The sequence below is a fragment of the Mustela erminea genome, chromosome 10 (genome assembly GCF_009829155.1).
Source record: "Mustela erminea isolate mMusErm1 chromosome 10, mMusErm1.Pri, whole genome shotgun sequence".
NCBI classification, from domain to species: Eukaryota; Metazoa; Chordata; class Mammalia; order Carnivora; family Mustelidae; genus Mustela; species Mustela erminea.
Genome location: NC_045623.1, coordinates 62,546,738 through 62,559,499, shown reverse-complemented (window position 1 = coordinate 62,559,499; position 12,762 = coordinate 62,546,738). Strand labels below are relative to the sequence as shown.

At 48.0% G+C, this 12,762-nt stretch overlaps 1 protein-coding gene across 1 annotated transcript; it reads right to left on the bottom strand.

The window, feature by feature from the left end:
- Positions 1 to 7,767: 7,767 nt before the first annotated feature.
- On the bottom strand, positions 7,768 to 9,646 carry TACSTD2 (tumor associated calcium signal transducer 2). The gene has a single exon (XM_032361095.1). The coding sequence runs from the start codon at positions 9,485 to 9,487 to the stop codon at positions 8,516 to 8,518; it is 972 nt and encodes a 323-aa protein (XP_032216986.1). The 5' UTR covers positions 9,488 to 9,646; the 3' UTR covers positions 7,768 to 8,515.
- Positions 9,647 to 12,762: the final 3,116 nt, after the last annotated feature.

Below are 12,762 nucleotides of genomic sequence, written 5' to 3'. Positions count from 1 at the left end.
GGGCTATGAGCATACGAAATTTACCTCCTTAAATGGTTAACCCCAGTGGTCAAAGGGACACATTTGGCTCTGTTCAAACTTCCAGGCCAGAGCTAGCCATCTGCGGAGACACCTGTATCCACCTCATCTATCCAACCATTTAATCAGCATTAATTATCAAGCCCCTGCTATGTTCCAGGAACTGTGCTAGGTTTGAAAATGCAGAGGTGAATAGAAAAGAAACAGCCCCTTCTTTCATTGGCTTGCACTGGACACTATGTATTCAAGTTTAATGTAGTAACACAGTAAGGTAGTTATTGGCAATAGCTGACATTTAGGAGCACCAGGCCCTGGTCTACGCACAGGTGTACCAACATACTTACTTACCTCACCAACCCTTTGAGGAGGTGGGTATACTATTGTCCTCATTAGATAAGTAAGGAAGCTGAGGCAAGAAAAGTTTAAGTAACTGGACCCAAGATCACACACTGACAAGAAGCTTTGCCAGAAGTTGCACCCAGACACTCTCAGACACCTGCCTTCCCACATCAATCACAGATTGGTCACCTGAGCTACCTATGCCAACCCTCTCCTTGTTCCCAGATGCTTGCCCCCAAATAGCAGGCAGTGGGCAGACAGTAATCATAAATGGTAGACATTTCCAGTCTCTCTTAGTCTGGGGCTTTGCTCCTACCAACACTCTCCTCCCGATCTGGTCGGTGACCCCCAACTTCTGACTTGGTCTTGTCTCCTGGTACCAATCTGGGCTTGTCCTTCTGTCTCTGTCCCTAGGTTCGACCCTTTCCGGTGTCCTTTTACAATTTCTTCTCCTCTTTCTGCCCCTGGAGTGCTGGAGCCTTTTGAAACACGGTGTAGGTTCTCTTCCCTTGTCAGTCCTTTACCTTTCCCTAGGCAATCACATCCCTGTTCGTGGTTTTGAAGTACTAGATGTACTTTTGAAGTACCCAGATGCCAGTGCCTCCCGAATTCCTAGCTCCAGCCCATAAAATACCAGATATCTATATCCAACTCCTGGATGAATCCAACATGTCTAAAAACCATACTGATCATTTCACTCTTACCAAAATGTTCTTACTCCTATGTTCTCTGCCAAAGGGAGTGAAAGGTACCACCAACCAGTCATGAAAGCCAGATACCTAAGAGCCATTCTTGATACCTCTTTCCTCCTTACCACCCCCATACTGAATCCATCCCCAAGTCCTACTGATTTTATATCCTAAGTATCCCTCCCATACACCCACTTATCTCCATTGCTACCACTATCCTATACACCTGTTCTCAGTCCAAACTACCTTTGTCTCTTACCTGAAATCTTTCTTCTGGTCTTCTACTGTTTCCTTTCCCCTCTTCTTGCTCTTTTTTGGTCTGTTGTCCATACTCCAGCCAGTGATTGTTTTGGAACACAATACAATTACATCATCCCCTGAAAAATAGGATACGTTTTCAATGATTTCTCTATGTTCTTGTCTGGTGTGGGTGTGAGGCTGTGTCATCAGGGAGGAAAAGGCCCCTTTTTCTTCACATAAAGGTCCTCACCAGCCCCCATGCCAAACCCTGCATGGCAGGGTTAAGTCCAACTAGAAAGGATGCCTTTTTATGCTTGTCTGCACAGAGGGCATGTCTTTTGTGAATTTCCACAAAAGGTCAAAACATGTAATAAGCTTGAAAGGTCTTCCATGGTCTGTCCTCAGTCCTCTTATCCAGCCTCATGTAGTACCACCTTCCCATTATTATCTCTCTTCTAGTCTTGCTGGTCTACTCTCAGGTCCTCAGAGAGACCACACTCCCTGAGCTTTAGGACCTTTGCATATGCCATTCTCCCTTACCAAAATGCTCCTCTTCGCGCATAAATAACATCTACTTGTAGCTTGCATCTCAGATTTAGTGTCAGTTCCTTATGGATGTGACTCCTGCTAAGACTAGGTCAGAATTCTACATAGGCTCGTTTGGGGGCTAACAAGGGAGTTGAGGGTCATGGCACTACTAAGGAAACTGAATCACATCCAGGGTGGGAGCCCTGAGTGCATAAGGCTTCTGAGGGTTAGAATGAACTAGGCAAGGGATTCTTGTCCCTGTCCTTCCAAGGAGACATAACATGATACGGGGTAAGCCGAACTGCCTGCTCCGAAACCACTGGTTAACGTGTTCAGACAGACCACTCTAGATCATTTTTCCTTTCCCTTCTCACCCATCTTGGTTTGGCCTGTTGCACAGTGTGGGCTTGAGAATTTCCCCTGAAACTGAGGACTTATGGCTGCGGTACCTGGGGATACAGCTCTCCTGCATTCAGTGTACCCTAGCCCCTTACCCACTCCCACCCTCCCGACAATTCCTTCCTGAAGGTTGTCATAAAAAAAAAAAAAAAAAAAAGACAATCAAGAAACTTCTGGTGGTATTTAGCTGTGAAAGAGAATGGTTTCAGGAGGGAAATGATGGTGGAAAGATGCCCACCAGGAAATCCATTAAATTCCCAGGCAGTCCTTTGAGGGATTCTCTCTAGGTCCAGAAGAATAGGCCTTCCCATTGGCGTCTTCACCACTTAGCATGGGACATGGGTCTTTACCCTACAGTGTCAGAGAGTGTAGGGGTAAAAGCACAGACTCCGAGGAGGGTGGCCCTGGATGATTTCATTCTAGCTGTCCTCCTTACCAGCCATGTGATTTCTGGCAAGTCATTTATTTCTGCTTTAGTTTCCTCATTAGTAAAACTAGAACAGCAGAACATACTTCATATTATGAGGTTGTTGTGAAATAAATGAGATAATGGGGATAAAGCTTGTAAGACAGTGTTTGGCATGTCCTATGTGCTTAATAAACGGTAGCCATTGGCGATGAGGGAGCAGAAGGCTAGATGAGGACAAAGCACACACCGACACCCTACAACCTACCCCCAACCCCCACTCCTGGGTGGGACATGTGTGACATTCTTCCAGGAAGCTCCCAACTCTCTTAATGTTGATGCCTTCCTAGAGGGAAAAATCACCTTAACCTGACAATGGCAAGGCCTCTGGTATCTTGTAGGTCCTCTTTAATGTGTGTGAAAATCCTTTCAAAAACCTCCTTCTTCCTTACCTCCCCAACCCCATAGTATACAGTCAGCCACCCCTCCCAACCCCAGGGCAGCAGCTCTTTCTGCCCACAGGTCCTGTCCCCGTGCTTTAATAAAACCACCATTTTGCACCAAAAGATGTGCCAAGAATTCTTTCTTGGTCATCGTCTCCAGACTCCACCCCACCGAACCTCACCTATGTTCCAAAACCCCATCAACTGGTACCCGTTAAAGTCAACACACTTTCCTGAGGGCTTACTAGTTGGATCACCCAGTGTGGGCTATAGGATTAATTTCCCCAAGAATCCACTTTCCCCCTTGTAAAGTCTTTGTTCAAAAAGGGACAGAGGAGAGGGCCACGGGAGAAGGAGCTCTTCTGAACTAGACACAAAAATAACCCCCTGCCTTATAGTTTTCCAGAGGCAGGATGGTATATTGGTTAAGAGCATGGATTTGGTAGAGAGAATCCCCCCATCACCAAAGATGCCCACTCCTAATCTCCAGAATTTGTGAATATGTTACATTACAGGGCCAGAAAGGCCTTGCAGATCTGATTAAGGTGAAGAGACCTAGAGATGGGATAACCTTGTTCTGCACATTGTGGATAGACTCAGCCTGATCACAAGTCCTCTTGAGTGGGAAACCTTGCCCAGCTGTGGCTAGAAAGAGAAGAGACAGGGGAAGCATGGTCAGAAAGATGCCTTGCGAAGGCTCAGCTGGCTATCATTGGCCTCAAAGATGAAGGATGGGACTATGAGCTAAGGAAAGTGCTACAAACCCAGGACAGCTCTTAGCATCCATCCAGTAAGAAAGCAGACATCTTGGATTCCCAACAGAAAAGGAAGTGAATTCTGCCAGCAACCTGAATAAAAACAGGAAATAAAATTTCCCTTGGCACCCCCAGAAAGGAATGCAGCCCTGCAGGCTTCTTGGTTTTAGGCCTAGTGAGATTTGTATTGGACTTCTGACCTAGAGAATTGAAAAATAATGAATGCAGGCCAATATAATAAATGCGTAAAAATGAATATAGTCTGGCTTGCAAATTTATAAATTATAGGAGGCAGTACTGCAGTGGTTATGAACATGGATTTGAGGGTCAATTTGTCTGGGTTCTAATCCTAGGTGCACAACTTATTAGATCTCTGGCCAGAGGCAAGTAAGCTAACCTTTAGCATCTTAATTTTTTCATCAGTTTTAGGAATAATAATATAGACACTTAAACTAGTTATAGTAAAAGAGTATGCTAACATAAAATAAAAGGCTATTACAGACCTAATAATAATATAATTTCAAAACAAAGACATCTATTTCTCACACCATAATGAAGGTGTCCCACTTGGTGTGGACAGCTATCTTATACAAACCAGATGGGCCATGCCTCTAGCCTTTGAAACAGGTGCCTTCCTAGGTTGCTCTGGTTTCCCTAATAACAGAAGTCTAGGGACACAGATGTTCCCTTAAGAAAATGCAGTGGACTGGGTGGTTCATTAGGTTAAAGCCTCTGCCTTCGGCTCAGGTCGTGACTCCCCAAGTCCTGGGATTGAGCCCCACATTGGCTCTCTGCTTGGTGGGGAGACTGCTTCCCTCTCTCTCTGTGCCTGCCACTCTGCCTACTTGTGATCTCTGTCTGTTAAATACATAAATAAATAAGTCTCAAAAAAAAAAAAAAAGAAAGAAAGAAAGAAGGAAAATGCAATGAAAGTGCTATTCACAAAATGCTGGAGAGAACCTAACAATTACCATTTATTTTTTTCCCCAGATTCTTGAAGATTTTGCTGTCATTCTAACAATAGTGATTATTTACAAAATACTCAGTTTTTTTCCTAGCTTCCATAGTAATCTTTTCTTAATTTATTTTTATTTTTATTTATTTGTTTATTTTAAGTAAAGTCGACCTAACTCCCAACACGGGGCTTGAACTCACGACCCCATGATCAAGGCCTGCATGTTCCAGCGACTGAGCCAGCCAAGCGCCTCTCTTCTAATGTAATCTCTAAAATCAAGCCTATTAGGTAAGACTCTACCTATTTTACAAGTAAGAAAACTAGAGTCTGAAAGTCCAGGTGACTTCAAAGCCCATAGATTTTACATTTAAACAAAGTTTCTCTCCCTTGAATTTAAGTGATATTCAAAAGCTAAAGAAAAACAACACAATTTAGGAGTAGGAATGATGAAGGAAAAAATAAAAACAAGCAGAAGACTTATTAGGGAGACAAGCGGAACAAACATTAGACAAGATAGAAATCAGGGTGTCGGTGGTTTGGAGTAAGGCTGCCACTCTCTGCCTGACTCCGGTAAATCCATTCTCTCCTCTGGGCCTCCATTCCTTCATGGGCAAAGTAGAGTCATAAACTCAATGATCTTTTTTCTACCTCTGACATTCTGTGATTCCGTTTGGAAAACAGTAAAGCCAAAGATATGGGAGCAGGGAGAAATCATATAATTTTTTTTTAATTGCTCCATTTAAGGAAATAGCAAGAGTGAGAAAGCCCCAGTGACTGAAACAAGGAAATCAGATGGGCCTCCCACAGGGCTCAGAAGACAAGCTGCGACCTGCTTGGTAAAGCCACACCTGCTCCTCACATTCCTCCCAAGGCTGGTCCCAGGCCTGTGCCCAAGGCAGTGAATGGGTGTTCTAGGGGAAACCCTGGAGGGGGAGGCTAAAACCCTGGCTAGAGTGAGGTCTGGATGATCCTGCCCTCAGCAGATGCGACCTGTTTCAAAGCACAAGTGTGAAGGGTTCTTCCTTGGAGGAAGTGACTAAGGATGGTGTTTTGACCTGATTGGTGCATGGAATAGTGACCTGGGCTAGGAAGCCAAAGACCAACGTTCTAAACCCTGGCTTTGGCACCTGGAGGTTGTGTGATCCTGGGTTACCCCATCTCTTTGGACCTCAGTTTTCTGACATGTGAAATGGATCCAATCTAAAAGAGAGGAGGAAATTTAACATACCCTGAACTCTAAGTGCGCAGATCATTCCATGCACTCTTACCAGTTACTGCATTTAAACTTCGCATTGATGAGAGAGATCTGTAGGTTTCAGTCAACAGATGGGGAAACTGCACAGAGGGAAGTGACTTGTCTAGTGGAGCAGGATTTGGACTCGGGGTTGTCATCACTTGGGTTATTTCCAGTAAGCCCATGTCTCGAAGAAGATAAGTGTAAAAAGTGTTTTTGTGAAGTATCAAGGGTAATAAAGTGCAAAGACTCTCAGTCCCGAATTAACATAGGAATTTAGAAATTACCAGAAGTGATACTCTATGAAGAAACAGGCTTTTTCAGGGTTTTTCCCACTGCTCAGCTGCCTACTCACTCCTTAATCTGTTTATTTTGTAGGCAGTCAAGTGCTGGTTTTTTGAAGTGACTCTTGAAACAATAGCAGCCTGGGGTCGTGAAAAAAATCCTGGACTAGGGAATGTGAGACTGTCTGGTTCCAGCTGTGGCCATGGGAACAATCACTTGCCTGTGTCTTCAGTAAAATAAGGGACTGCGCTAGAGGTGATGGCCAAGATCCATGTAGCTAAGGCACTTTCAGGAACTCAGGGGAGCCGAAGGAGAGTGAAGTCTGACACTCTAACAGCTCCCATTCTGGCCTGGGGCAGAATGCACTTGGGGAAAGCCAGCCTACACCTTCCCACTCCCCTCCTTAAGCCTCATTTGAACTAGAGGGGACTTTGGAGGATAGGTGGGGGCAGCTGAAGGGAGTGTGTGTTTATATACTTAGGGATGCAGCCCAGGCTGGGAAGGCCACAGCTGAAAGCCACATCCCCAGTTCTTAACTGGTGTTTCAGTCTTTGAGTGGTAGGCATAAACCAGAGTCGAGTAGGAGTAGGGAGGAGGAGAAAGAGGTGGGTTCCAGGGGAGGAAACAGTAGTCCTGCAGTTAGCCCTGGGGTGTACCAACCACTCCCTCCTTTGTGTACACCCACTGTTGCATCAATTTCCCAGTAATTGCTGAAACATGTTTACCTGTAGACTACCCAACAGTGACCTTCTAACACACTCCACATCCATGAACGGGAAGGAGTAAAAATGAGGACAGGAGCTTGAAGGAGACAGGTTGCTGGTTTTACACTTGAACTTAGCCAGGAGGCGGGGAGCGACAGGTTGCCAGTTTTTACAGCTAATAGGAAGTAAAAATTTTAAAAGCATATTACTAGTGAAATTTTAGGAAAACAACTTGGGTGTGTGCTCCCCCCTACCCCCCCCCCCCCACCACCACCACAGGGTAGGACCCACTACAGACTAGTTGTAACTACATGGGAAAGTCCTTTAACCTGTCTGGCAAGCCAGGGTACTTTGACATGAAGTAAATCGCCAGGGGCTATATGGGAATAATACCACTACTTCCAAGCAGGGCTAGGAGTCAAAGGAGACACAGTTCCTGAAACAAAGGTGGTGCTTTTTTTCTCCACTGGAGAGCCTTTAGAGAACCAAAAGCTGGTCCCCTTTCCCTACAATAGCATCTAGTTCTAGCCTCCCCCACCCTCCCTCCCCCACTCTGGAGGAAGCTTCCAAACAATCCTACTTAGAAAGATCAGTATTTATACCAGCCTGTATAAGGCATCTCAGAAAACACCAGAGTGGCAAAATGAAATGCCTACTCCTGCAAGAAAAAAAAAAGAAAAAGTGTTAGAATTTGAAATAAGAAATCTTGAGTCTTGGGAACTGAGGAAACCCAAATGACAGAAATCTGGAGCGAGTTTTCACAAACTTCATCTTTTGGTCTGTGCCTTTTCCGTATTTTATTAAATTCGTGTTTTTTTTTTTTAAAAAAAAATCACAGCAGCATTATCAAAGACAAAATATGTACAAACATTTTACAAAAGAAACATTACTAATACCAGCTATACCAAGGGCAGGCTGAGGAACAAACTCTGGGTTTCGAGGGCACAGTCCGCCCTCAAACAAAGAATCTCAAATGTGTTCGGGCGGCTGAAACAGGCTTCTTTCCCGGTGACAAGCAGATGTGGTTGGTCGTACAAACCACGGCAACAGCGGGTACTACGCGGGCTCAGTGGGCGAACTCCTCTCCTCACCAGCACGGCCAGGATCCTGGTGGAGCTAACCACATAACTTAACCCAAGACAGTAAAAAGCGCTGTCCTCCCTCCCCCCATCGAAGCGCTTGCAAGCCTCCAACACCTTCCGCGTCCATGGCAAAGCCGGCCGCAGCGTCACACCAACAGGTGATTCTCATACGTAACCCTGCGCCGAACTTCGCTGAACTCTTGAGTCAGGCTTCTTGTCGGACCGAAAGGGAAGGAATTTTAGAAATGCCTCCTCTGAAGCCAGAAGTCAGAAGGAGAGGTGACCCTGATTAAACCCAATGGGGGTGGGGAGAGGCAGGAATTTGGAAAGAGCAAGGTCTCCTCTGGGCCAAGAGTCAAGGCGAGCGGCTCTCTTCGGGCTGGGGCCGGGCTGCAATCCGGTGGCCCGGCCCACCCCACCCCCCTGCCCCGCTGGGACCTACAAGCTCGGCTCCTTTCTCAGCTCCCCCAGCTCCTTGACCTCCACCTTCCTGTACTTCCCCGACTTCCTCCGGTTGGTGATCACCAGGACGGCCACGCCGGCGACGAGGGCCACCACGACCACCACGATGACGGCGATGAGGCCGGCCGTGAGGCGCTTCATGGAGAACTGGGGGGGCTTCTCGTCCAGGTAGTAGATGAGCGTGCGCTCCACCAGCAGCGGCTCGCCGCGCACGCGCACGTCCAGGCCGCCGGGGCCGGGGAACAGCGACTCGCCCTTGACGTCCCTCTCGAAGTAGTAGGCGGCGTCCGCGATGTCCACGTCGCCGGGGCCCTTCTCGGTGGCGTTCTGCCGCAGCTCGATCTGGATGGTGGGCCGCTCGTAGTGCACGGCCGCCACGAACCTGGGGTGCAGCCGGTAGCGCTCGCGGAAGAGCCGCCGCAGCTCGGCGTCCAAGTCCGAGTGGTTGAAGGCGCGGGCGGCCGGGCGGTGGCGCAGGTCGATGAGGATGTGGTGGGTGCGCACCAGCTCATCGCAGCGCAGGCTCAGGTCGCCCTTGTCGGTGCGGCGCACGCCCACCGAGTTCACGCACCAGCACACCGACGTCTGGTTGCACTGGCGGGCCTTGAAGCGGCCCTCGTGGTCGCAGTCGGGGTCGTACAAGCCGTCGTTGTCCAAGAGCGCGTGCTCGCTGGGCCGCACGAGTGCGCGGCCGCTCTTGGGGGCCCTCATGCGCGCCTTGAGCAGCAGGCACTTGGAGGTCAGCGTGGAGCAGTCCACCGGGAAGTCCAAGCCGAGCACGCGGCACTGGCAGCGGCCGCCGGGGCCGTCCGCGCGGCACAGGGTCATCTTATTGGTGGCGCACGTGCAGTTGTCCTTTGCGGCCGCAGGGCCGATCGCCGCCACCAGGAGCAGCAACAGCAGCGGCAGCGGGGGCGACGGCAGCGCGAGGCCCGAACCCCGGGCCATGGTGGGGCCGCGGAGCGCAGACGGGACGCGGGCGGACCAGGCGCTGGGGACTCTGCGGGGCTCCAGCTCCGCGCTGGGACGGTCTCGGGCTTCTGCCGCTGGCCGCTCCCTTCCGCTCTTATACTCCGCCGGACCTGCCGGGCTGGTTGGGCGGACTCACCCTCTGGTATTTGGGTGACACATCCCGCGGCCCCCGCCCCGTCACGGTCCCACGGAAGGCACAGCCCGCCCTGCGCCGCCCGTGATAGGATCGGAGGAGCGGAGGCTGCTCCCGCCTCCTCCAGACCGAAAGCCCGGGAGAGGAAAACCGATACTCACCTGCGGGCTGCGGGACCCCGCCCCGCCCCCGGCCCGCCCTGTCCTCACCTGTGGAGGAGCAGCCATCCCAGCCGCCCCCAGCCGGAGGACAGCGGGTGGCCTGGCTGCTCTCCTGAACAGGAATTCTTAAGAATTTGTTTAAAAAGTAAGGCGCAGGAGATCGCCAGCCTTTTGTCCCCTACCCCCTCCCTTCCCAACCCCTATCCATAACCTACCACCCAGTTCTCCCAGTAGCCGTCGGTTAGTTTAGAATTCACAGGCATTATCTCAGCCTCGCCTCAGTCCTGACAGGTATGTACAATCTTTCAGACCCATTTTATAGGCGATGCAGTTGAGGCTGAGACTTAAAGTCACCCAGCCATCAATATCCTCAAATTCTTCGGAGGAGTCTTTGGTATTCTGCCTAGTGATTGTGAAACCTTAAATCAGTGTTTATGGAAACAGAGTGGTGCAGAGTCGGAAGAAAGGGAGCAGTGTTACCATATCATGAGTAAAACCCAGGTGTCCCGGAATCCAGTGTGTCAGAAGTTCTGTTAAACACAGTTTTCCTCTACACACACACACACACACACACACAGAAACATAATATTCATACATGTAGTCAGAGTAGGGAGACAAAAAAGAACTAGTTCTTCAGAAGAACAAGTAACATTACAAGGGGTTCTTTGTATACGTTGATTCTGAAAGAGTAAGTCGCTTTTCTTTTTCTGTGCCCAGATAAGTAGCTGAACCACTGCAAAGAAGAAATGGATGGGCCTGTGGGAAATGGCTCGTCTGCCTCTTCGTGGCTACTTTAATGGGATGGCGGGGTTGCAATCTCTTTTTTGAATCATTGAGAAAGTCCTGGGTTTCAAAGCTGTGGTAAAATTAACAATAATTAGCAAGCTATAATTATTCCCAGCTCCTTCGTTCAAAGCACATTTTATATGTTCAGCATTTAATGAACACCAGCAGTAGTACAAGGGTGTTGTTTAACACATGAAAGCCACCTAGCCTCTATCCCATTAATTTTCGAGTAATTCCTGAGGCGGGTAGGTGGAAATACATCATTCTCCTTTTACAGGTAGAGAAAGCAGAGTCATGTGAGGGCAATTTCTTCCCCACAAGCACCAGGCATTGTGGGAATGCTCCCCTGCTCTCTACTCCCGCTGTCTCTGTTCAGCTCCTTGAACCAAAAACCTAGTCAGATTCCAGTTTCTTTCCCCCTCTCCAACACCCAGTCCATCCTGTGTCAGAGAAGGCTTTCTTTCTTTCTTTTTTTTTAAAGCTTATTTATTTATTTATTTGACAGTCAGAGATCACAAGTAGGTAAAGAGGCAGGCAGAGAGAGGAGGAAGCAGGCTCCCCGTTGAGCAGAGAGACCGAGGTAGGGCTGGATCCCAGGACCTGGGGATCATGACCTGAGCTGAAGGCAGAGGCTTTAACCCACTGAACCACCCAGGCACCCCCAGAGAAGGCTTTCTAAATCACAAATCTGTGTTGATCTCTGCTGAGAGCCAAGTGGGAGGTGCTTGTGGCGCTTGGAATAGAATTCACACTTTTTAAGTTAGCAAACAAGATGGTGTATGGCCTTGAGCAAGGTGCTTCTCTGTGCCTTAATGTCCTCATCTGTTAAATGGGGATAATAAAAGTACCTACTAACTAGGTAGGTGTTTAATGTAGATAAACAGCTTAGAAGAGTGTCTGTTCTAACAGTAGCTGCGCTTAGTAAACATGGATAGGTGTTAGCGGCTGTCCTGGTCCCCAACACCACCGTGGTTATATTCATCTTGCTCCTGCCAGTATCTCCAGTCTTCTCCACATTTTCAAGCCTTCGTGAAATCATGTACTGGGACTCTCCCCCTCATTTATTTAGTGCATTATTGTGCTTTTTCTACTGAGCTCTTGGATCGCCCCCAGGAAGCCTTACCTGATAGGTCCTGTCTCGTGCACTGAGGGCTGTGCTCCTTCTCTGTGCTTTCCTAAATCCTGTAACATACCAGAACAGCAAAACTAACTTTTCTGGGCTTCTGTCTGCCCATCTGTAAAATGGAGATGATAGCATCTCTCTTTTTTTTTTTTTTTAAGATTTTATTTATTTATTTGACAGACAAAGATCACAAGTAGGCAGAGAGGCAGGCAGAGAGAGAGAGAGGGGAGGAGGAAGCAGGCTCCCTGCTGAGCAGAAAGCCCGATGTGGGGCTCGATCCCAGGACTCTGAGATCATGACCTGAGCCGAAAGCAGAGACTTTAACCCACTGAACCCCCCAGGTGCCCTGCATCTCTCTATTTCATAAGGCATTCTGACAATCAAATCTAAAATAGATGAGACAGTAGATACCAAAGTTTTATAAACTGGAAGACACTGTAAAAATGTCAGGTTGCATTTTTATTTGTTAAAAACATATCCTGTCTTTTTAATTTTCCAGCTACTGACTAAGTAGCCCTAATCCTCTGTAAATGGCAGAGCTACCTGTCTGATATTCCAATGCATCGCAGGCTGGCAAGAGGAAAGCTAATGGGGAAGGGTTCTCAGGGCTGGGGAATGTGTACAAAGGTGTCTTTGACTGCTTAGCTATTTAGGCTAGTGTTATGAAGTCTCCAAGCCTTGGCCTTTTTCAGCCATAGTAAGTGTTTGGGGGATGGGGATAAAGGGAGTCTATTCTCAATGTCCTCTGTGGAAGACAGAGTGACCCCCCCTTCTCTTTCTTAATTTCTGTGGTGAGCCAGGCTTTCCCCAACAGACACACAAACATGATGAGTTTTTTGTTTTGGTTTTTCTTTTTTATAGATTCTTTTGGGAGTTAGTTGGGAAATACTTTAATTATTTTTTCTAAGTAGGCTCTATGCCCAGTGTGGGACTTGAACTCCTAACCCCAAGATCAAGAGTCCCATGCTCTACTGACTGAGCCAGTCAGGTGCCCTTATGAGTTTATTAACTAAGCACAGCCTCAGCTCTGATTCTCCCTTCTCGCTTC

What these genes read in the sequence shown, in the direction of transcription:
- TACSTD2 (XM_032361095.1), bottom strand. Translation starts at nt 9,487, where the DNA reads ATGGCCCGGGGTTCGGGCCTCGCGCTGCCGTCGCCCCCGCTGCCGCTG.